The sequence below is a fragment of the Bos indicus x Bos taurus genome, chromosome 16 (assembly GCF_003369695.1).
Source record: "Bos indicus x Bos taurus breed Angus x Brahman F1 hybrid chromosome 16, Bos_hybrid_MaternalHap_v2.0, whole genome shotgun sequence".
In the NCBI taxonomy this organism is placed as follows: domain Eukaryota; kingdom Metazoa; phylum Chordata; class Mammalia; order Artiodactyla; family Bovidae; genus Bos; species Bos indicus x Bos taurus.
Window position 1 is genome coordinate 65,551,837 of NC_040091.1, and position 25,668 is coordinate 65,577,504.

The 25,668-nt window shown below is 40.3% G+C and overlaps 1 protein-coding gene across 2 annotated transcripts; it reads right to left on the reverse strand.

The window, feature by feature from the left end:
* Positions 1-1,792: 1,792 nt before the first annotated feature.
* Positions 1,793-23,002, reverse strand: IVNS1ABP (influenza virus NS1A binding protein). 2 transcript variants are annotated; one of them, XM_027565579.1, is made up of 15 exons: positions 22,606-23,002; positions 15,416-15,638; positions 14,331-14,459; positions 13,940-14,109; positions 13,739-13,814; positions 12,236-12,409; positions 11,786-11,911; positions 10,306-10,413; positions 6,118-6,247; positions 5,664-5,888; positions 5,095-5,216; positions 4,874-5,000; positions 4,647-4,778; positions 4,351-4,524; positions 1,793-3,218 (listed from the first exon to the last, which is right to left on the reverse strand). In XM_027565579.1, the coding sequence occupies exons 3-15, from the start codon at positions 14,439-14,441 to the stop codon at positions 2,965-2,967; spliced, it is 1,929 nt and encodes a 642-aa protein (XP_027421380.1). In that variant the 5' UTR covers positions 14,442-14,459; positions 15,416-15,638; positions 22,606-23,002; the 3' UTR covers positions 1,793-2,964. The 2 variants fall into 2 exon arrangements, with proteins under 2 accessions (XP_027421380.1, XP_027421382.1); XM_027565581.1 differs by lacking the exon at positions 22,606-23,002 and adding an exon at positions 19,696-19,715.
* Positions 23,003-25,668: the final 2,666 nt, after the last annotated feature.

A 25,668-nucleotide genomic window follows, 5' to 3' on the forward strand; every position in this document is an offset into this window, starting at 1 on the left:
AAATGTTTTGCCATCTATTCAGACATATGCCCTTTTTAGATTCTTGTATTCCTACAAGATATTAACCCTAGACATACCCAGCTTAATAACTGAACTTTGCTTCTCAACCTTATTTGAACCCCCAATAGAGTACTGAGCTTCTAACAGAAGCCTATTTTGTTAGCTATTGTGCTAGTAAAAGAAGCCATGAGCACGTCCCTCTCTGTATATACTATACTTACTGTTCAGTTTATCGTTGTTAGTCTTTGACTCTTGAGAAACTTCTGGTCTTTTATGAAGAAAACTGGTACTTCACAGTTATTTAACCTTCAGATGATTTATTCAGTGGGTCTCCTGCTAACAGGCCCAAATTTGTGGCCTGGCCTTACTAAGTATATGAGATTCATATATTGATATTTCCTTGTTTTCTCAGTGAGAGACTCTTCAAATTTTTTGAAACAAAGCAAGATACAAAAAATACTAATACTATGGAGACTCTTTTCTGTGACTCCCAGTCTTCTAACTAACTGTGGAGATGCAGTAATGTCCTATATGTCTCCTTTGCCTACTCTCTCAAAATTTTACAGGGTTTTTACAGATTATAGGGTATACTTGTCATTCAGTCACTAAGTCGTGTCTGACTGATTGTGACCCCATGGACTGCAGCATGCCAGGCCTCCCTGTCCCTCGCTAGCAAGGATTCTTGTACTAATCATATTTCCAAATTATCCTCCCTAAAATATGATTATGTAAGGAATTCTACATGTTGAAAATGGTAAAATATGTAAGACTATACTTAGAGGCCAAATATCAAAGCCCTATCCTTGAAAATCACAATAAAAGAAAATTATACTTGAGTATAGTCAATTGTTTTGTTAATTCAAACAGGTATTTTATAGTTTTTGCTACTGTTTTAGGAATCGGGTATGTTTCATGCATTATTACGACTGAGAATGGTTATTAACCAATATTTTTAAACTACTCTGAAACCCACATTAGCAAAAAACAAAAACAAATTCTTTAACTTATACTTAAGCTATGCCATTTTCTCCTTCTCTTAAAAAAAAAACAAAAAACAAAAAAAAACCTTTTACGTGCAGATAAACAGGAACAACTGTTCAATGAGCACTTTTTTTTCCCCTTTATGGAAACTTCTTATATTCAAAATATACTTAAAGAACATAATTTTAGCTACCAGTGGCATCAATGGTAATATGATAAAACTTTGACCAAAATATTCCCACATATTATTTGCATTAAGCATGTTACCTAGGAATTGAGAAGTGATTTCAAGGATATCATAGTGACTCCCTCCAGTAAAATTTTATTTCCTTGTGCTAAATAAATAAAACATACACAGAACCTTTTTAAAAAGTCCGATTCAAATCTGCCAACCTAGTTTCAGTCTGGAATGAAACTAGTGATAGTCAGGAACTACAGAGCCACCAGGCAAACTGATTTCCTTTCTTAGTGGTTCTTTGTGGAACAGAGGAGTGAACTAAGGTGTCAAAGCACCAGTGGAACACTTGGGGAAAAAACTAATTTTCTTCTTAACCCAACTTAAGACACTGGATAAGTCATATGGTCCCAGGTGGCTCATGAGATTCCCATGTGCCTCTTTGCCTTCTCAGAGAAAAGCAAAAAATAAACAAAAAACCCCCCCAAACAACAGTCCTTATTTCAGATGTAAGATACCAGGTAAGTATTTTCCCACAAATAACTTAAGCTCATTGTTACTGGGAAAAAAATTTTAAAAATCACCCCCCAAAACTTTTAGTAATGAAAAAGAACACAAACAACTTTTGGAGAATAATCCCATGGTGCAAGGATTTCCTGCAAAGTACCTTTAATACGTTTGCATCAACAGCAAGCATTAGGATGTTCTAATTTTGGCACCATAAGTTACACGTGTAGCATTACACAATACCAAGTCACCACTCCAACCAGTGTTTATCCGTATGAATAGACAAACTGAACAAAGACAGAGTTCTGATAAGGCTGCATTCATAAACCCAGTACAGTTTAAGGTAATTTTTTTCCCACAATCAAGGACTGCTATTTTAGGATTGTTTTGTTAATGATAAAAAATAGGAATTATTTAGAAGATAAAATACTTCACTGTTCTTTACTGTTATATATAATATTGAGTGTTTTGCTATATAAAATACACCCCCAAGAAGTCAAAGTATTTAAAAACAGTGTATCAAATAAAAATCACAGCCATGTTACTGTTCAGCAACCCCATTCAAATAAACATTGGTATTGCATTCTCGAAAAAAAAAAAACCTGTAGCTAAGGCAAAAGTTCTGAAGTTTGTATTCTGTGAGTATAAAACACCTCACTGCATACTTTTAAGACTGCCACTCTGCTTCAGTAATTTGAACCTGCGACGTGTTAACTTCAACAGGTAAAGAAAGTACTCTGCTAAGAATACAAAAAGTTATAAAAAGGCAATCATAAAAGATTAAACCTTGGTAGGCATGTAAGCTTCCTTTTAATAAAAACAAAAATAGTCACTGTCATCTAGTTAAATAAGTCTCTTTGTTGTAGAGTGTTCCAGTTACTGAAAAAGGGCCCTTGAAAAAACCCAACTGCCTATATCTTACCCTACCCCTCTTGCCCCATAATACACATTTGAGGAGAAAGAGTCATTTAATGTGCAAACTGGCAAAACAAATGTGGAGGAGAGGGGACTTCTTGAAATGACGTTCCCAATCAATTCTTGGTTTATTCTTTTACAATATCAACTTCCAAAAAGTAACCAAAGTAGTCCTAAAAATACACAAAACAGACCTTCATCTTTGCATTCCTTTCCCAATAAACACAAAAAGTATGTACAGCATGTTTAATAATATGCAATATGCAAAAGCTTTGTGTTGCTGTTAGCAACATCTATACCCACCCACCCTCCTTATTCACAAAGTGTACCTCTACTAAACACAATTACATCACTAAGCCTGTTAGTTTGAAAGGGTCTTCAATTTGTTAAAACTGGAAAATCTTGGTATAGGGGCTCCACTCATTTGACTCAAGGTTATAGACTTCCACCGTATTCAGAAATTCATTGCCATCAAATCCTCCCACTGCAAAAATTGTGTTCCCTACAGTTGTAATCCCAGCATTGCTCCGTGGTGAAGTCATGTTTCCCATCATCTTCCACTCATTTCTAGTTGGATCATACATCTCCACACAACTGATGGCATGAGAACCATCAAAGCCACCACCTACAAACAGTTTTCCTAAGAGAGAAGAGACAAGGTTAATCTGGAGAGGCTAAGAAAGAAACCCTTAAATCTGTCTTTTGCTAAAATCAGTGGTTCTCGGAAGAAAAGCCCGTTCATCCTAACTAAATGTGGCAAGCATTCCCTAGAAGCTGGGAATACAATGGAATAAAATTGATAAAAGCCCATTTGCACATGTAAGTCAGGCAATTTAAAGGAAGTGTAATTCTCACAACAGTTCTATGAGGTGGTTTCTATTACTGTCATATCACAGATGAAGAAATGAAGAACCCAGAAGTTAGACAACTTGCCTAGAGTGCACTGGAAAGTTTTCTATTAATCCAGTGCACAAGAATGAAGATTACAGGAAAGAAGGCTTAAATAACTGAACATTTTCTAGACCTTTCCAACTATATAAAATGGTTTTGCTACAGAAATTTATTCTTGGAAACAGGCAATGAAATGAACTATTTTCAAATATACATAGGCAGTTAAATTGTTAAATTATTTTCAAATAAAATGTTAGCATTAAATATTCTCTGTAGCTTAGGAAAAAACTTTTTTGGGGATTCTCAAAATTCTTATTTTCTCATCTGATTGTCACTTAGCCTACCTGTGTCCATGTACTTATGAAAGAATTGACAAGGCTCCCAAGGCCCAAGGCTGCAGGCCAGTGGGCTACTTACTGGTGTGCCTCCACACTTAGGCTCTTACCAGTAGAGCCACAAGCTTTGTTCCAAAATAAATATGTAAATCAATAAAATGGAAGCGAAAAGAAAGCTGTCTATATAAAATGATTTGGAAAGACTTGTTTTGCTTTCAATTCGGCATGGAGTAAACTAGATGATTTGTATTTCCTTTGTTTTACAAATTCTTGCTCTAAAGCAACAAACTCAAACTCCAAGATAATGCATCAGGAGTATGATTTATGGAAGAAGGTGAATATATTTATGCTATATACCCAGTACCGAGTCTCTGATTATTAGAAACTTCTAAAAGACAAACCACCAACCTTCACTGTGTCAGAAACGATGGCTGCTTCTGAACTCTTAATTACAACAGTGCATAGTTATTACTGACATTCTCTTGGAATTTTAAAACAAACTCTTGCCACTACCCATTCCTCAACTTTCCAAATCCCAACACTCACCGTCAAGAACAGCCACTCCAGCTCCTCGCCTAGCCACGTTCATGGATGCAATTAAAGTCCAGGTGTTGTTTTCAGGGTTGTAACGCTCTACTGTGTTCAGACAATTCCAAGACTCTGCGCCTCCAATTATGTACAAATAACCACCAAGCTCACAGACTGCAGACTGGTGTCTACCTGTAAGATCAAGTCAAACCAAAACTATTACTGTAACTCCCCAAAACTGTAAGTGTGCACTGCACATACCGCTGACTCAGAGGTCTTAAAAAAAAATACTTAAAAAAAGAAAATCAACTTACGAATGTTAAGAGGTGCACAGCTCGTCCATGACTTTGTTACAGGATCAAATACATCACAATTTTTCAGTCCTTTTTGACCATATGGATCTGATCCACCAACGATGTATAATTTCCCATTCAGAGCACACACTCCTACGTGAGTATAAAACAAGGTTAAAAATGGATAACTTAATCATCATGCTTAAGTACAGTTTAAGTATTTGATTATCTCAGCAGGAAAGTATTACCTGCATTACAGCGGTTAGTTCTCAATTCTGGAACAGGAGTCCAGTCATCCATGTTTGGATCGTACATCTCTCCGCAACTCAGGTCATCTGAGTGACCATTTGATCCACCGACCACATAGAGCTGGCCCTAAGCCAAAGCAAGAGATTAGCATTTCTGCCATTGTGAAGTTAGCAGAAATGCTAAATGTGGGCTGCTGCTTCCTGCAAAATAATATACTTACCATGAGTACGGCCATTTGAAATCGTGCTCTTGGTGTCCTCATGGGAGCAAGAAAGGACCAATGATCTGTGTGTGGATCATAGCATTCAACTGTTCGAAGACACTCCTCTCGGTTATAGCCACCTGGTATAAGAACCACAAACAGTTATGTTTAAAATATTAAACTGGCCCAGGGTTTCTGGTCTAGAATGTTTCAAGTAATCTGTACAAAATGAGGTAAAGAATTTTCATCCACAAACTTAATAAGGCCCCATTTTAACTAAGTGCTTGTTAGAGCTGAATGACAAAATTATCGGTATAGGTAAACTGCTTTATCTTGGCTTGAAAATTAGGACACAACTACTTACTTTATAGTTTTTAAGGAATTAGAGACAGACATTAACTTGAAGACGAGGCGCTACAACAGTAGTGACTCTCGGTCATCTTAGAATGTGGTCAAGTGGAATGCCACAGAAGGCATATTAAACCTTGTCTTCCGAAATTTGCACGTCATTAGCAAGCGTAAACATTTGCTTAAGAGACTTAGCCAGTTAAAGCTTTTGGCTAAGTCACTCATCCTTCTGTTCTTACCTGCAGCTATGAGTTTGCCATTCATCTCTGCTGTCCCCAGACCAGATCGTGCATACTGCATAGGAGACATGGGCTTCTCTATGAGCTCATCTGGGTGCATCTCAAAACTTAAACTTTTAATGAGTTTTGGAGTACTTGTTGGTGAGCTCTGTGGGCTGTTTCGCCCATGAAGGAAAATGACACAGAAAATACCGTCCAGTACAGCCAGGCACAAGTAAGTGTTATCTGTAAGCACAAGAGTTCTGTGTTTTTAAAGATGCAATTTTTATTACTTTCGGTTGCTGTGGTGATCCTGCATTGGACTCCAGACTCCAGACAGGGATGACCTGTTACTCTTTTCCAAATTTAGTTGCTTCTGAATTTTTTCCTCGATCAACTTGATATGGTTCTAACTTAAAACTCCTTCTTAAAAAGAAATAAACCAAAGGCAATCTGACAAGTGTAATACACTTACTTGAAGTCTTCTCCGAAGCAACGATTTTCCACTCATGCTTAGGGCTTTGTATTGTAGCATTTGGAGAAGACAGACATCCAATGGAACTGCTACTTATCTGCTTATGGCCATTCTCACGTGGTGGCTTTTTCTGCAAAATCAAAAGGCAGCTACAGAAACCTAGCCAAAGACCATACCTGGTGTACCTTTGCTCCTGAGCTAGTCCACAACACTGAAAAAACACTTCGTACCCTTCACTTACGCATGACATTTACAGCACACCTAGACTGAACACAAACCAACACTTTCTGGCTGACACGTGTCACTGGCCTTGTTCCACCTCCACTTGATAAGGAAACAACTGTACCTACCCTGATCAAGAAAAAGCTCAAGTTCAACAATGAAAAAAACATTGCAGATCAAGTAGAAAAGTACTCAAGGGAAGAACAAAAGGAACCTCCTCCCTCATAATCCACATAAATAAGTATAGAACCTCCCGAAATATGTTATAAATCTAAAATAGCAAGAATTAACTAAAAGAATACATTTAACTATCTCCATGAAACTGCTAAACTTAACTAAATCATATGTACTGGTATCATCCTTCATACAATGTTAGCAAAAAGTGAGCAGACATATCCATCCAATCTCTGAAAGTTATTTTATAGGAAAAAAGTGGCAACTACAAGAAACATTTACAACTGTATTTCTTTAGGATTGCCCTAAAGATATTATAGAGTGTTTTTTTAGACAAGTAAAAGTATGAGTCGTTCAGTTGTGTCCAACTCTTTGTGACCCCATGGACTGTAGCCCGCCAGGCTCCTCTGTCCATGGAATTTTCCAGCAAGAATACTGGAGTGGGTTGCCATTCCCTTCTCCAGGGGATCTTCCGACCCAGGATTTGAACCCAGGTCTCCCACATTACAGGCAGATTCTTTACCATCTGAGCTACCAGGGAAGCCGAGACAAGTTAAAACAACATCAAAACACAAAAGTAAAAAATGGTACTCAGATATTAATAAAGTAGTAACACTAACAGAATCAAACACTCATAAAGGAATACACAGGAACATAGAAGAGGGAGAAACGGGCAAAGCTGCAAATTTCCAAATGACTGTGATTACACTGTGCCCTCGTGTACGAATTCCCTTTGATGGTTTTCTTCCAATTTCTTGAGCCCTAAATACGTCTAAGGAATATGATCACAAGGCATCGGAAGAATCAAGACTACCCCGGCAGGAAATGTCTGCTGAATGAACAGGTACCACCTTCAATACCTGGCCAAGTTTGCTCCTCTATTTTGGTCCCCAGGGCCAAAGCCACATGGGTAGGTAGGATCTCTAAAGGAAATTTCTCTTTAGAGTGGAAGAAGAAGGACATGTGACAATAGAGAAAAAGATTCTGGTAGCTACTTGAAGCTGGGAAAAAACTATCAAGTTTGGTGTGGGCAATTCAGCAAATGTGGTTGCAGTATAAGAGGCTATTTTGAGAGAAGACAGAGAATGTATCATGGTAATGGTTTTTATCAAATTCCATTTATACATTATGTACCCAGGTATTATTGGGTACTTTATTCACATCATCTTTTTTAATTCAGGAAGGGCAATACACTTATCCATCTGATAGACAAAAATACTGAAAATCAGAAGATATACAATGCCTAAGGCAATAAAACAATAAAAATAAAAATTAGGAATTCTGAGTATAAAGCCACTCTTTTATACTATGATAGTCTTGTTTGTATCCTCTGCTAATAGCAGTTACAAGGTACATAAAACCCTATCCCAATCTGTGGGAAAAAGGAAGCCAAAGTAACACAAGATGATGGCTTTTACTGCAGTTAAGAAAACTGTTCTAATGTACGGCTTTGAGAGAAAAATCAATGAGAAAGAAAAAAGCATGGTAACAAGGATGACTACTTAGTGTTATTAACTACAAGCCTTATACAGAAATGCTGGTCAACTCCAGACATTTTCAAACCTAATTCTTTGCTTTATCTTCAAACTTTCCCATATCAACTCTTCCCATCAGCACACCCATTGGCCTACACTTTGCCTCTGAACTCCCCTCCCCAGGGGGGTGGTCCCTGGTGGCTTTTTCAGCCACCATCACTTCTCAAGCTAATCTTAACCTTCGTAACTTTTGGGAAATTACAACCACTAAAGGTTACAGAGTGGCTGCCTTAAAACCAGTGTAGATGAGAAACCCCTGACCTTTTTACATCCCCTCTGAGTATGATTTAACATAGTCAACAATTCAGTCTTTCAGACTTTTTTCTCCTATGTTAGCTAGCTTGAACACCACTCTGAGGCTAATGGCTACTTCTCGACCTCACTTCCTATTTCTAAAGCCTAGTGTCTCCTCTTCCTTTACTTCATTATCTCTATTCATGGCACATCCTTTGAATGAGTCACACTTGTCAGGATCCTGCTCACCCTCAAATTCTTCCTTTTCCTTGATTTTCCCAGTTACTAAGGACCTTTGCAACTAGAAACATCGAGTCTACCCTTTTCCCTTCTCTCAAATCAAGGCTCATCATCTTTTTTTTTTTTTAACCTGAACTACTACTACTGCTTGTAATAGTCTACAGAGTGGTCTCACAAGCTTTCCTCTATCCTCTGCACCTGGTCATAAAAAATAGAAGGATTTGATGCTTTTAGTAAGTAAAAGACAAACAACCACACCCTCCCCCTCACCAAAATCAGTTGGAATTCCACAACCCAGAGAATGCCACCTACCAGTTCACTGTCTAAAATACGACTAATGGACTTACAGATCTCGGCAGTATGGAAACAACCATAATTTGACCAGTCCCCCTGCTGCTGGACCGTTGCCCAGTTTTTCACTATTATTAAAGTTGTGAAATGTGTTTGTTCAGTTCACTCTACTCCCTTGTCTAAAATTCTTTGAAAGCCCCCCACTACTTGTAGAATAAAGTATGAAGCCCCAATCAGACTATATTTACCGACTTTTCCAGTTGTGAGACCTGCAACTCCAAGAGAATCTCCTTGTCCAGGTATCCTTTGCTACCTGACACGCCTCTATCTGCAAACTCTTCTATATCCTTAGACTGCTCAAATGTTGCCTCCACTGTGAAATTTCCCTGGTTTTTCCTCTCTTGTTCCACCCTCCCTGAATGTCTTTTGTAGGTAATGCTTATTAGTCTGTTCTAATTTACCTCCTCCTGTAAGGTCCTGGAAGCAGAAACTGTTTCTTACACGTTTGGGGGCCCTCTTAGGTAACATCATGGCCTTCTACTTAGTAGGCATTCAACCACTGCCTGATCAAAGAGTACTTAAAAAAAAAAAAAGTCAACCTATGATGTTTGGAGACAAGGGGAAAGATAGCCTCAACGTTCAGAATGCACAAATTTACACCCAAAAACTTCTGTGAAAATAAAAATGTCCAGCCACTACTGACACAGAACACCTAATAACATCACCATATAGGTTGTTTTCTGAGTCTACCATTTACCTTTTAATTACTAAAGGGAAACATCCATTAATTTGGGTCAACTCAGCCTACTTTATAGTTCACCCCTCACAAATACAATGCTAAGCTAAAGGCCAAACAAAAACAATACATACTCCATAACCATTTACATAAATTTCAAGCATGGGCAGACTAAGGTAATGTTCAGAAGGTCAGATAATGGCTCCCCCTGGGGTAGTGTAGGGCAAGTGACTGGGAAGCAGGCAAGAGGAAGGCTTACAGAATGCTTGAAATCTTCTCTTCTTCATCCAATAAGTTTTTAAACCAAGGGGTTTACCATGTGACACTTATGATCTGTACACTTTTCTCTGTTATTTGCCCATAAACGAAAAAAGTTTGTACCTGGATTTATAAAACTTAGGTTTAACAGTCATTCCTCTGACAACTATTTTTTATGGTCCAACCAAAAAACCAAAGAATTTCTATGTTGCTTCATCTTATTGGCCCTTTTTCTTACTATTTGAAAATCCTATTTGATCGAGACACACACACAAAATTTAAATGGGGTTTCCTAGTTTGCTGTGCTAATTTCTTTTTATGTGGCAAAAGTGGTAGTAATGCTAAGAAAGATAGGCTGGTTTTTCTCCCGCAAATGTTTCTGTCCAGTTATACCAATGACGTTCTTTCACTTTCCTTTATTAAAGGAAAATTTCAGTAGACTATAAAATGCTCTAATCAAACTTTAACCTGAGGTTACCTCAGATGTGCATTGTGTACCTGCACAAACTGAATGTGGTCATCATCACTGCCAAACACCTCAGCCTGTCCATCTAGTAGGTTCCCATCAAGCAGCTTGTGATCAGCTGAGTAGTACAAGGTTTGAACCTGCAAAACAGCAACAGAACACCCATGTGGCTACTGTCTCCATGGCTACTCCACTAGTATGCAGATCACACCACGCCTCACGGCAACCTCCAGTGTGCTTCTTGGATTCTTGACATCTTACTCTGGCAGGATCCCCAAAGTAAAGAAAACATGTCATGGTGGTAAAAATAAAAATAAAAAAAAGCAAAAAATAAGATACAGAATCTTCTAATACTGGCTGAAGAATCCTTGGCTTGGTTGGCTTGAAAGAAATCTTCATTTTTTTTCATAGCTTCCATGATACAGCATTAAGAAAAAAAAAGGGACCAGTACAATATATATACTCTTAAAGAATGTACATATTTACAATAAAGTACTAAATATGGTTTACACCTTCGAAGATAAGTGGCCTAATATGTATAAACATATTTCTGTCCTGCAGGCAATGTCAAAAAAAGAGATAAGAAAAAAAACACAAATGCAAGAGTTCAAACAACCTCCACAGCTGCCTCCCTTAACGATGCAAACACATGGTTATTGCATCTGATTTTCAAGTGGGAAACCAGATAGAATTTAAAGATCACCTCTTCGCCTTTTTAGAGTATAATGATAACCGCGTTTCTAAAGGCCTAACCGGTTTGGTAATAAGCCTTTCGTGTATCTGAAAGGCTTAAGTGGAGGGATAAACTCAAGGTCAACTCCACTGTTTCACCTGCATGTTTAATTCCCATCATTTCTCCGTTGATTTTTCCTTGTGTATTTTTTAAAAAGTAGCCCAAGTTAAGTGAGTGACTCTATGTATGAACAACACCATTGAAAGACACAAAGCTTTAAAGATAAGAATCCTGTAAAGGAGTAAACACCATTAAATCATCATCGTTCTCTGCCCACAGCGGATTTTTCTTAGGAGAACTGGGGCAGGACTGCTGCTTCTTTACGTGTCAATACACTTGAGGATTCTTCTTGTTTCTTCAGTCTTGGGTATCCTAGTTTTGTTAATAAACCTATGGGGAGATAAATCAATGGGGAGGAACAACCATTAGAAGCTTTTACCTACTTGTCAAATTTAAAGCAAAAACCTGTGAAGAAAAATTAAGAATCTACAGAAAATTTCAGTACCACCTCCCATGTCTAAAGCAAATTACATGCTACTTTAAAGAAAGTTAACAGCACATAATAAGCAAAGAAATAAAAAAAAGAAAAGCAGAAGACCAAACTGAACAGTTCATTCAGCTCACCTGGACACCCCCCCTGTTTCTCAGCTTAGGGGTACCTATAGCAAAATTTAAATTCTTTAGGGTCATTGTTATAAAATAAAAGTGACAGGGAATCCTTCATGTTATAGCAAAAGTATTTTTAGTAACTGTTGAGTCCCATTTACTTTAAAACTAACCTCCTCCATCAGCTCTTCCAGACTGTCTCCATTCTCCCAGATGCTACGCTGCACCCAGTTGATTACCTTTGTGTACAGTTTGCCATTACTGGGCAAGCAAACAGTATCTTCAAGCATTACCTCCAGCTAGAGTGGGGAAAAACAGACACAGATCAGTGTCGAGGCTCTTAATTCTCTACTTCATAACAAAGTGGTCACAGATGCCCATTACACTCCATACATTTATTCTAATTTATAAGAATTATAAACCAGTAGCCAAAGAAAGAAAAGTAAACAAACAGGTAGGAAGAAACCTTTACACGGCTAAAAATAACATCACTTCAATGGACTGTCATTTTCATAATCGTTACTCACTTGCTTGAAACATGAACAAAGATTACATTCTTGGAACTAAATAGTTGTATCTCTTTATAGATTTACCTTCACATCTTTAATCTTTATATATTTTACCTTTAGCCGTGGAAGTTTAAGAAACTCTTCCTCTTCTGAAATTTGTAACAAATGTTCCTGAATGTAAGCATCAACCTTATTCAACAAACGTGAGTCTCCCATACAACTTGCAAAATTTCGGTAAGAGATGCAGCTGGTAACATCCATTCTAGATAGTAAATAATCACCACAAACCTTGGGGGAAAAAATACAAAGTGTCAACATTTACACACACTTTATTTAACAAATATTTAATATTCCTTGTAAGTACTATGAGACAATATAAAAATTAATCAACAAAACTCACTGCCTTAATAGAACAAGTTAAACTGTAGGAAGAATGAAGTGAAGTGAAAGTCAATCAGTCATGTCTGACTCGTAGTGACCCCATGGACTGTAGCCTGCCAAGATCCTCTGTCCATGGAATTCTTCAAACCAGAAAACTAGTGTAGGTAGCTGTTCCCTTCTCCAGGGGATCTTCCCAACCCAGGGATCGAACCCAGGTCTCCCACATTGCAGGTGTATTTTTTACTGTCTGAGCTACCAGGGATACATGTATATAAACAATAACATCAAAGAAGAACATACAAATACATAAGTTGTTTAAAATGCAACAAATTGAAATGCTATGAAAATGTACATGAAATGTTCAGAGAAGTATCTCCCACTAGAATGACAGACAAGGCTTCATAAAGGAAATTATCTGAACTGGCCTCTAGAGGGGAAATGATGTTGAATGCAGATAGGTACTAGGCAAGATGCTGCAACAGTTTAGTTTGGCTAGAACAAAAGATAAGAAAATCAGGAAATATTTTGGAGGAATAGCAATTAAATCAGGGAGAACCTGGAATGCTAACCTGAAGGACATGTGCTATAAGCACAGAAGGGTTTTTAAGCAGAATGACATGAGAGGAGGGGAACAGGAAAACTTCTTCCTAAGGGGCCAGATGGTAAGCAGCTTAGGCTTGTGGGCCTTACTTTCTCACAACTATTCCACTCTGTCACTGCAGGCAGAAAGTAGCCATAGGCCACCTGCAGTGGAGAGCTCTGTTACAATAAAACTCTTAAGGCTTGCAGTTTACTGACCCCTACACTACAGGATTAAAAGCTTTTTTCTTCTATAAATTATTAATGCCACTTCTCAGTGGCATTAAATTCTAGAAAGAAAACTTCTAAAGAAGAACTGAGAAATGTAGAAGAATCAAGAATTAAGGGTATGAATTATATGACTGAGAACTATCAAGACTGTTTTAATTCATGTTATCAGAGACTGACATGGATACCCCACCAGAGAAGGCTACTGAAAGAGCAAGACTGTAGCTTGAATTATCTAAGAGGAAGTGTGACCGTTACTATAGCTAAACAGTTAAAATTATATACATACTCACATCTCTAGGGAGGAAAAGGGGTCATTTTCAAGTTCTTGAGACCAACAGATGTCTTATGACAAATTATACAAACTAATTATATAAAGTAAGACCCCCTAGTAACATTACTCCTTGTATATTACTTCTGTTACTCTACCTGCTTTACACGGTCCATCTTCAGCTTTTTTGCTGCAGAATAAACATCTTTGACTAATTCCTTATCAGCTTTCAACCTATTGGAAAAAAAAGGTTCTATATCATTTATCATACCATGGCCTTAAAACACAGATTCTTAAATAAATTTAGAGGGACTTGGAATTTCATTTCCTAGTTATATGATGTACTTCAGAGAACTTACTGAGCAGTGTAGGCATAATTCAACAAGACTTCAACAGCTTCCGGATTGAGATCATCAAACTTAACATGAGAAACTCGGTGAGGATCACTGTCACTATTAAAGATTTCAAATAAATAGGGACTGCAGCAGGCCAGGACTGCTCTGTGTGCTAACATCTCATGGCCACAGACCTGCAACATCAGGCATTAAAATTAGAAGCACTGTGGACTATGTATTTCTCTAACTAATTACTACATCGTATCCTTCATCTTATGTTTCTAGGTAAATCATTGTCTTTTAAATTTATTTCATTAAATGCCTCTTATGAGAAAGAAAATAAGTCAATCCAGGAACATACGGTTTTCAGTAATGAAAGATCAGTTCTGTAAGTTTCCAATTAAGTTTTAAATACCTGAAGTCGAACATCACAGAACTGCCCACTTTTCCTCAGGGCATTCAATTTGGCAACAGAAGATTCAATGAAATTTTCATCTTCGAACATTAAATATCCATTGGGAATCATTTTTCCTTTTAAATTTAGCTAAAGGGCAGAAATAAAGCCAAGTTATTTTTACTTATAAATGGTGATTTTTATAACATTTTGAAAAGTAATACAGTATCTTTAATTTTCAAATTCCATCCTATCAACAATACATAAAAATTTATCACACAAGAACGTTGCTAAAACAACGCTGGCACTGAATGTCCAAGCCTTTGTACCCCTATACTTTGGTCCTAAGTCTTTTTAGGAATTCGTACAGTAGTGGTATGATATCCTAGCAATTTTGGCCAGGTTTCTATTAGTACACACACTGTGAAGGGGAAGAAAATGGAAACCAAGCCCTCCCCAAATCCATACAACAAGCAACTGAAAAGTCTGGAAGGATGTGAAGTGGTCATTACATACCGATTCCTTGGACTGGGGCTACAGTCACTCCTTTACTCACAAATGAGAAAAACTGATATAAGACTAACTTAAATTCTGTTCCCTTTGCTCTACTCAATATTCTATGATAACCCATAGGAGAAAAGAATCTAAAAAAGAAAATACATGTGTATGTATAACTGAATCACTTTGCTGTACACCTGAAACTAACAACACTGTAAACTGACTGTATGCCAATAAAATTAAAAGTTTAAAAAATTCTGTTCCCTTTCCATGTTTCATTTATTCTAAACTACTTGTCTCATAACAATACATGTTAGAAATGTATGTTCTTTAAAAAATTTTTTTCATTTCACTTTTTCCTGTGAACAAATGGACTAATGGCTACACAAAATACATCATCAAAAAGTGGTAAAAGAAGGGTTCAATTTGAAGTAAGTGGTTTATTTAAATTCAAAACAGTTTACAGAAAACAATAGAAAAAAAGTTTTTTTTCTACAAATACTATTGACTTCTCCGCCTTTTAAAAAAATTATGAAAGGATGCTGGTGTACTTGGCACAGTCTTTAGGAAAAAAAAATGTGTGCACTGACCACTGAATATTCACTTACCTGCTATACTGGTGAGAACTGTTATTTCTGGGATGCTTTAAATAATCCACGGACAAAGGAAACTCAGCACTTCGGCGAAGTATGAAGACAGGTGGTTGAAGTGAAGGCAGAGGAGTCTTAAGCTCTAATGGTGATTCCAAAACTATCAGGCTTGAAAATGATGTAATCAAGTCCTTTAAAGCTATAGACACGAATTTCTTCTGTGATAATCATGCATCATAATCTGTAATAATGAAAATTTTTGGATATTCAGAATGATCAAAGAATGTAATTGATCTAGGCAGATCATGCTAAGTCCTGATCTTAAAGACATTTCAAGGTAAATGGCACAATACAGAATATAATACAAATGTAACTATACATAAATATTTTCATTTAACTTGCAACCACTCGGGATTGAAAAAAAAACCAAAACTCTCCCCAGAGGGCAGGAGCTAGTAACTTATCAGTTAAGTGAGATATACAAGAACAAATGTAAATATTGGTTAATTCTAATATTTGTTACTGTGAGATTCTAATTAATACACAAACATGTGATCCGTCTGCTTTCACCAGCCAGCAGTAACCTTCATTGTTTCCAGACGTGTATACAATGTTCCACTCAAACCAGATACTCTGTTTCCCAAACATGCTCTGCGTACTTCCTCATCTCTGTACCTTTGTTCAAGTTTTATTTTCTTGGAATACCCTTAACACAGCCTCTGCAGATGACATCTTACCTTCATAGAGCCCCCACCAGATCCCCCCAGCTGAGAACATAGTTTCTCTCCATCCTCCACATACTGCACCCTCTCTGAAAGTATGTTTGTGTGATCTTCCAGCTGGTCTATTCTGGGCTGTGTACCTGCTTATCTTCCATGATTCAAGGTCCCTTGAAAGCAGAGCCTCTGTCTTGTTTATCTTTGTATCCTTCCCACCACCTCCCGACGCGCCGCCCCCTCCCCCCCTCCCCCTCCCCTGGCCCAAAGCAAGTAGCCTAGAAACCTGTATAAAGATAAGTAATTTGTTGAAACAAACTAAATAAACAAAATGGAAAATATTAATGTCTGTGCTTTATGTGATCATTTTTTCTCATATACAGTAATAAACTACCAACAGAAAGTTATAGTTCAAATCAAATCTGCAAGGAAATCACACTCAATCCTCCTACCTTCTCTTTCCCCCTCATTTTCACACCATTAAATAAAGTGTCAAAGTCCACTGGTTCTTATTTTTTTAATTACCTGAAGAAGTGAAGTGAAGTCGCTCAGTTGTGTCCAATTCTTTGCGACCCCATGGACTGTAGCCTACCAGGCTTCTCAGTCCATGGGCTTTTCCAGGCAAGAGTACTGGAGTGGGTTGCCATCTCCTTCTCCAGGGGATCTTCCTGACCCAGGGATAGAACCCGGGTCTCTGGCATTGTAGGCAGATGCTTTACCCTCTGAGCCACCAGGGAAGCTAATTACCTGAACTGCTATTATACCAGTGTCTAATTCTGCAAACCAGAACTAAATAAATTATTTGAAAGATGTGCATATTTTTAAAAATGGAAATCTTAAAATTACCTGGATTCTTATATATCAATCAAACCCACAACTCAAACAATTATGTTAATATGAATGGTCTATTACCCCAGAACCCACTTAAAGGCTAATCCAGTTCTATTTCAACAAATTACCATATTAAGTTCAACAGTAGCACAACCTGAATCCTGTATGCCTTCACTGGTTTCTCCATAGCTTAGATTTTATCTCAAAGAAACCTGAGTATTCGGACCTCAGTTGGGACTGTTGTCAATGTTTATACCTGCAATGAAACTATTTCATACCATCGTGTAGTACTGATTTCCTCTGCTGTTCACTTGCATCTAGATTAGTTAATTCAGCTCTTCTTAATTCTATGTACAGAGAGAACGCACTATCTAAAAGAAACCTTAAACATTTCCAGCCAAGACCTAGCCCAAGTTAGGAAAATCTATGCAAGGGTGAAAGGGAGGAACCTTTCTATGCAAGTTATGTTAGAAATGATATAAGTGTATGCCCTCTCAGAAACAAAACACAAATGGAGATTTATTAGTATTTTAAGCCTTGACTGGTTTTATTCAGTATTTCTTTGTAAACTAACCTTGATTTAATCAAGAATAAAAAAAAACGGCATCTATACACAAACACTTGCTTTATTGCACTTCACTGTAGTGTATTTTGGGCTTCCCTTGTAGCTCAGATGGTAAAGAATCTGCCTATAATGCAGGAGGCTGGGGTTTGACTCCTGGGTCTGGAAGATCTCCTGGAGGCGGGCATAGCAACCCACTTCAGTATTCTTGCCTGGAGACTCCATGGACAGAAAAGCCTGGTGGGCTACAGTGCATGGGGTTGCAAAGAGTCGGACACAACTGAGTGACTAAACCACCAAAGTACTGTACTTGACAAACACTGCTCCCCCTCACCCCCCGCCAACCCCTCCAAATTGAAGGTTTGTGGCAACCCTGCATTGTCAGACGATGGTCAGCATTTTTCAGCAATAAAGTATTTTTAAATTAAGGTATATAAGTTGTTTTTAAAGATAATGCTTTGGATACTTAACAGACCCAAGTATCCTATAAACATAACTCTTATATGCACTGAGAAACCAAAAAACTCATGTGACTGCTTTATCACAGTGCTGTGCAATCACACTCACAGGATCTCTGAGGGTATATTTGATAGTGTCAAAGTTCTACCTAAAATTCATCTTGGAAAACAACAACAACAGAAACCCAGATGGTTAAAAATCACTTTAGTCCTTTGGGAGAAAATAGCTCAGTTGGTAAAGAATCCGCCTGGTATGTGAGACACCCCGATTCAATTCCGGGGTTGGGAAGATCCCCTGGAGAAAGGAAAGGCTACCCACTCCAGTGTTCTTGGGCTTCCCTTGTGACTCAGCTGGTAAAGAATCTGCGTGCAATGCAGGAGATCCCGGTTTGATTCCTGGGTTGGGAAGATCCACTGGAGAAGAGATAGACTACCCACTCCAGTATTCTGGCCTAGAGAGTTCCATGGCCGAGTCTATAGGGTTGCAAAGAGTCAGACATGGCTGAGCAACTTTCACGTCACTGGAGAAAATCTGGAGCAACTCTTGCCATGCACATTTGTACAATGTTATTAGTTCTGCAATAGAGCACCTATTTATTCGTTGAGTCATGGCCGACTCTTTGCAACCCCACAGACTGTAGCCTGCCAGGTTCTTCTTCTGTCCAGAGGGTTTTCCAGGCAAGAATACTGGAGTAGGTTGCTATTCCCTCCTCCAGGAGATATTCCCAACCCATGGATCAAACCCAGGTCTCCCACACTGCATGTGGGTTCTTTACCATCTGAGCCACCAGGGTAGTACTAGGTGATTTTCTAGTAAAGCAAAGTCTCAATATGAACCTCATCTCTTTGATGTCTGCTGATTAGTACAGCCCTACTTGATTTCAAAAGCTAATTCAAGTTCACTTGACATTTAAATTAATGCAATAAACTTAATTACTGTGGCCTCACTGTGTGCCCCTTATTTCACCCACCCCCAAACTGGAGGAGGTCACATCAACTTCTGCCTGCAAAAAACCATGTCTTTCAAAGTTCACATTCACTCTCACTGAAGTCAGCATGGGCAAACCAAGTTTTAAGCCTTTCCACAAATTCACAGATCTTCATCTGGTCTATGAAACTCGATGGAACAAACATGTGGGGAGAAGGGGAGAATTTTTTTTTATATATTTGAAAAGCCAAGGCAAAAGCTCCAACATCCCAGGCTTATAGAAAAGTATAAAATTTAGAATTTTATTTGATATTTAAAAAATACATTTGACAAATCCACTTTTAAAATGAAAACTGAAGTCAAGTACAATATATTCTGGTAAATACACTGCAGTTTCTTAATGTGGTCAGTGCAAGGAAAGAGAGACAGACGACTCATATATAAATAATTCAACTGCTTTAGTAAAACCCAGGAGTTCACATGTTACCAAAGCTCCCCCAAAGATTAGCTTAACCCAAATACGTATCAAAGAGAAGTTTAAAAAAAAAAAGCCATAGATCTCCCTCAACATTCTTGGGCTTTCAGTAAGAATAAGATAAAATGTTATCATCAAACTTTTAAAGCATCCTAAAAAAACCTCAAGGCAAATTACAAGCTTATTTAAGCTTCAAGGCAATCTTTTGAGGGTAGCCAACTTAAAGAACAGACTTTAGAATACAAAGAAAATCTACAAATCTTTTTAAAACTAGAAGTTATAGATTCCCAATATCTGAAATGATCCATCTATATACACCAAAACTCACCAGACTCACTCACCCACTCCATGCCATTAACCTCGTTGTTCTGTAGTTCTTACATCCCACATACACTTATGGCTCCAAACAGATGGCAGACAGTTTGGAATGCGATGTTCATGACACAACAGAGCTAACTCCATTCCCCAGCCTCGCACACTCCACGGACCAATCAGAAAGACAGACAAGCCAAGCAGTGAAAACAGTTCACACAAAAGGGGGAAAAGATGGGAAAGCACAAATATTCCAGAAACTGCAACAATGTCTGTTTCAACAGACTGCAGTTTGCAGGATGCATATGGTAAATAGTAGGAGAGGAAGTAAGAGATCAATATTAAGATGATTTAGACAGAGCAGAATTTTTAGCACAGAGGCACAAGATACTAGCAGAAACGTGGAGGTGGTCTAGAGGAATAGGTAAAAAACATGGAAATTATTATACCCTTGCTTATCCTACCAAGGCAACAATGACATTTTAGAGAAGATATTTGGCATCATTATAAAACTCAATATCAAACTTAGAACTCAAAAAGTGTAACAGACATTTTTAGTTTACTGCATGCTTAAAGTCGGGAAGGAAAAGAGGAATTTGCTTTGGGATATTTATACAGCTGATGCACCTGTTGGGCATCCAGGTTGATGCCAAAAGGAAGGATAGTGAGGTGTAGGTTTTGAAATCATTTACAAGGTGGTAATTAAAATTTCTACTTAAAGGTGGCAGAGGATGAGATGGTTAGATAGTGTCACTGACTCAATGGACATGAGTCTGAGCAAACTCCAGGAGATAGTGAAGGACAGGGAAGCCTGGCATGCTGCAGTCCATGGAGTCGCAGAGTCAGACAAGACTTAGCGACTCAAGAGCAACAACAAATTAAAGTTCACCAGTGAATATAAGAATGTATTTTCTGTGATTCTGACAGAAAACAGAAATCACTCCCTTATTCGTTAATTCTTCCATTTACACTCCCAAGCACAAGGTAGGGGGATTCCCAACCTTCTTGTAGATTTGAGTATACGACCATAATGTTGAAAAGTCAATGAAATGATTTTTAGGAGTACTTCGTCTAACATGAATGATTAAGACAGTTCCCCAACAGAAAAACATTTTACAATAAAAAACCGGAACACTTATTTGCAAAATATATTCAACTGCCACCTAAAACATTCTTCAAGCAAGAAAAAACAAAACCCCACTCCAAACTAAGTAGCAAAAAGACACTAATTTAAAACCCAAACCTGGAATGCTGTTTTGAGGGCAAGAGGTGGAAAAACAGAACTATAAGTTAAGATAAATTAAGAAATTAATATGTATTAATTAATGACAGAGATTTCAAATATTAGGAAAATACAGAGGAAAATCATTCTGGGTCTCTTTTAGGTCAGTGATGCTAGTTCAGTTTTCTCTCTCACTACAAATTACAGACATTTGACAAGTAGCCTGCCAGCTGGTATTAAATTATGGTATTCTCAACCCAATTCTAAATAGTGTACGCCTCACCTTCTGATACACAAATAATGACTGCTCCTTCAGCATCTTTCAGAAGTTTCAGCATGATTATGCCTAAAGCTGTTCATCAATATTTTCTTTTCCTTAACCGCCAGTGCTAGAATAATTGAAAGAAAATACTGTCTCAGTCTAGTCCCTGCTACACTTGAACTGTTTAGAGTAGTACTAAGCTTGCCGAGTTGTTATTTACTAGTGGACAGAAGGTCACCACACACAGAGTCCTCAAAGAACAGCTTGATGCCAGGGTGTTCCAGCCCTCCATCACTGACAACATACTGGGTAACAAAATAAATCCTTTAATCGGCCTCTGATTTCTACGATTTCTACTTACTAGTTTTTGAAACGGCAGCGGGCTCAAACAATAGATCTAATTTGTATTGGGGGAAAAGTAAAATTTCTGAAGTATTTGTGGTTCAAGTTTCCCTAGGGCTAACCCTCAATCTGATCCTACTGCCTGATACTTTCTTACCATCATGAGCTTACAACCAGAGTCGCTACGCAAAATGCGCAGAAGGACGGAAAAAGAACAAACCTCTCTGCTGATTTTTTTGGGCGGGGGGAGGGGGGAAGGGGGGTGGTGCGGAGGTGCGGCGGGGATGGGAAACAAAGCGGCGAGGGCCCGAGTGACTGCCCGGAGAGCCCTGCAGTCCCAGGCCTTCATCCTTGCGCGGCCCGGCAGGAGACCACTCCGAAGGCCGGGAGGCAAGGCGCCCAGCGTCTGCACACCCCCGCCCGGGATTGGCCCGGCCCGCAGTCATTCAGCGCCGACACGTCAGGGCAGCAGCTCCCTCCCTCCTCCCGCCCCCTTCTCCCCGCGCTTGGCAAGAAAAGCGGGCAACGTGGAGCGGGAACAAAGGACCCCGCGGCCCACGGCGATCGGGAGCGCGGTGCCACCCTACCCCAGACCCGGGAGCACCGACTGGGCCCTGGGCAGGCTCCCCTCCCACAGTCGCCGGGTCCTGCGAGGGCTCAGAGGAGAGAATCCAGACCCCGGGCAGACACCCCACACACACACTAGGCGGGGTTCCTGACAGCAGAAATGGAGATTCCCGCGCCCTCCTTCCGGAAGGTCTTGACCCAGCCCCCCCCGAGGACCCCCTCAACCCAAAACTTCTCGTCCCTCCCGCTCTGCTTCTTCGGCCGCAGCGCTATCCGAGGCGGCCCGCCACCCGCCTTTGGCCGCTGACGCGACCGGACAACCACGGCAGCGCCTGGAGCGCGGGGTCCGCGCGGCGCCGGCTCCTCGTCCACAGAGAGCAGCGACTGCGGCGACTTGCCGACTCCTGCACCCCGGGGATCCCGCACCGCTCCGCGCCTCCCACCCTCAAACCCCAGCCGCCCGCTCCATGCGCCAGCTCGGAGTCAGCCTGCCCTTCCTCCCCCGCCTCGTCAGTGGGACCAGCGCAGATTACCTGATTCATCTCTAAAGAGATGAAAAAACTCATCTCTGGAGCTTCAACGGGGAGCAGGAGGAAGCGGGCGGGAATCGGCCCAACCGAAAGCGCCTCGAGGCCGCGAAGGAGGGAGTGACCGAGCGAGGAGGGGAAGAGCGCACAGCTCCTCGGAGTCTGTGAGGCCGGGAGCGCACCGGGAATTCGCCTAGACCTGCTCGCTCGCTCGCTCGCTGGCACAGCCGCGCTGGAACCGCAGGCGGCGAAACTCTGCACAGCAGCCCCGAGCGACCGCCCTCCACGCGCGTCCCGGAGACACTGCCGCCGCGGCGGCCCGCGCGCGCCGCACCCCCGTAGCACGTCACCACGTGCACCGCCTTCGCCGCGGTCTCCGCAGCCGCCAACGCCTCCCCGACGCTTCCGGCTGGAGAGCCGGCAAATGACCGGCGAGCGCAGCAATATCGCCCTCGAGGCCCCGCCCACCTATGGCCCCGCCCCCGCCGCCCCGCCCTTCTCCCCAGCCCTGTGCGGTTCCGTCCTGCGCAGCTCAACTAGGTCAGCGCAAGGTGATCCCTGAGAGGGGGGGGTGCTTCGGCCGCGCTGCCTTCCTTATCGCGCCGTCCGCCCTCCTTTCCCTCACCCCGGCACCCTCTCTTCGCCCCTTCAGACAGTACGAGAACTGGTTGCCTCCAGGCGCCCTCACCTGTTCTGCAGTCCCTGGAGGCACAATAGCTTGACAGATGAGACGTGGGAGATTAGGTTTTTTCGGCGTCAAATGTCCTTACAGGCAACCGCCCTAGACCGGAGCTGGCCGCAATGGACCTAAGAGTCTGTAGCAGCCAGTCTGCCGTCACCTTTGTGGGTGGTGGTGTGCGGGGAGAGAGCGTGGTGATTGTGAGGAACAACAGAAGCTCGCTGACAAAGAGGGGCGAGAGGATTCAGTCACTTTTGAGAAAACCATTGGAGAGGTCAGGGAAGACATAGTATTGTATCAGCGTTGCTGTGGAAATCTGTTTACATCTGCTTTTCGTTCCCGAGATCTTTTTTTGTCCGAGTGCAGCTCTCCTCTCAGAGACACTGAGTCAGTTCTTTGCTGGACTTGCCCTCTTAGAGAAAGAGAGTAACCTTGAGAACAGATAGCAGCCTTATTTCCACCGCCCCATCTTGCCCCCAGAAGGCGAACCTGTTAAGGGGAAGGGAGACACTTAAGACACTTGACAGCAACTTCATGTGACTCTGAAGGGCACACTGGAAAGTTTCCTAGATTGAAGGTGAGGGGATTTTGTGAGGTAAACTTGTTTAAGAGTTTGGCAAAGGCTTCCAGGTTAATGTGTTAGCTTATCCTGATTTGGCCTGGGCACTTAAGCCATCTACGCCTAACCTTGTTTGTATCTGATCCCTGAGCTTAGAGGATATTTCTAGGAGCTCTTCGTCATCAGTCATCACTTCCTACTACTCTTTATCATTAACTATTTCATGTACGCTTATGGGAGCAGAAAAATGTAGGGGCCTTTCTTCTGCAATAGAAGCTTTACAACTTTTATTCTAAAATATTGAAGCAAGGAGACTTTTGTTTCCAATTCAATTGTGGGTGGAAACGAGGACCTAAGATATCTACTAGTATGGTTCTAGAGGAGAAAAAGACTGACATTCGCCACTGGGCTCTTGTTTTTGTCTTCAGATAATTGACAGAAGTGTTCACTTTTATTGCAAATGAAACAGAGTCCGTACCTTTTACCTTCTTTTAATACCATAGACTTCATCCTTCCAGAGAGAGAGTATGAACTGCCCACTTCAAGTAGGCACATGACTCTGTGGCCTGCTGTACACATGGTCCCTCTTGCTGTATTCTAAACAGTGCCTTTGTGACCTGAAACAGTCAACACTTTCTTAAAGCTACAGCATGATCAGTCAATGCGTTTTTGCCTCATGTGGAATTTCACATTTGTGTAGTACCTTCTGTATGAATAATGACATAATTTATGCATTCCATTTGTCCTCCAGGCAACTCCAGATTTAAACCTATCTATCCAATTACTGTATAAACCAGATGAAAATTTAACAGTGGAACACCGTGGGCAATTTCAGCCTGGTAAAGTAACCAATTATAAGATTTCACTCAATATTTTAATTACACAAGATATATTATAACAGTGTTTAATATAAAGGAAAACTATTGACTTCTATTTTATGTCATGCACTGAGAACGATAAATTAGGAATTGGTGCCTACCTGCAATCTTTCTATTTTCCTCTCTGATCCTGCTTTAAATGTTATGCTTGTGTTTTGTTCCTTATGTGTTAGTTTGTTAGGGCTTCTATAACAAAGTACCACAAGCTGAATGCTTAAGCAACAGAAATTTATTGTCTCACAGTCTGTACTTCTAAAGTCACAGTGTTTGTAGGGTCCTAGTTCCCCTGTAGGCACCTGAGAAGGATCTGTTCCAAGCCCTTCTCCTGGCTTCTGGTAATTCCTTGATTTGTGGCAAAAGAGCTCCAGTCTTTGCATGGCCTTTCCCCCATGTGCCTGTCTCTATGTCCAAATGTCCTCTTTTTATAAGGATTAGAGGCCCACCCTAACCTGATATGGCCTCATCTTAACTAAGTCACCATTTCCCAATCAGATCATACTTTGAGATATTGAAGTTTAGGTCTTTAACACAAATTCTGGAGGGGACATAATTCAACTCATACCACTTCAGTTCAGTGTTTCTCCAGATTTGGTCCACATGCACCACATTTATCAAAATAACCTAGATGTTTTATTAGAAATGCAGGTTCCTAAGCTTTACCCTAAGCAAGTGATTCTCAAAGGCCAGGAATGATTTTTTTTTTTTTTGCCCCCAGGGGACATTTGGCAGTGTCTGGAAACGGGACAGGAGAGAGGTATCTGATATCCAACAGACTCAGAATGCTGCTAAACACCCTGCAATGCACAGGACAGTCCACCACAACAAGAAAACGATCCCACTCCAAATGTTAATAAAGCCTGGGCCTCCCAGGTCACAGCGGTAAAGAATCCACCTGCCAGTGCAGGAGACACAAAAATACAGGTTCAGTCCCTGGGTCAGGTAGATCCTCTGGA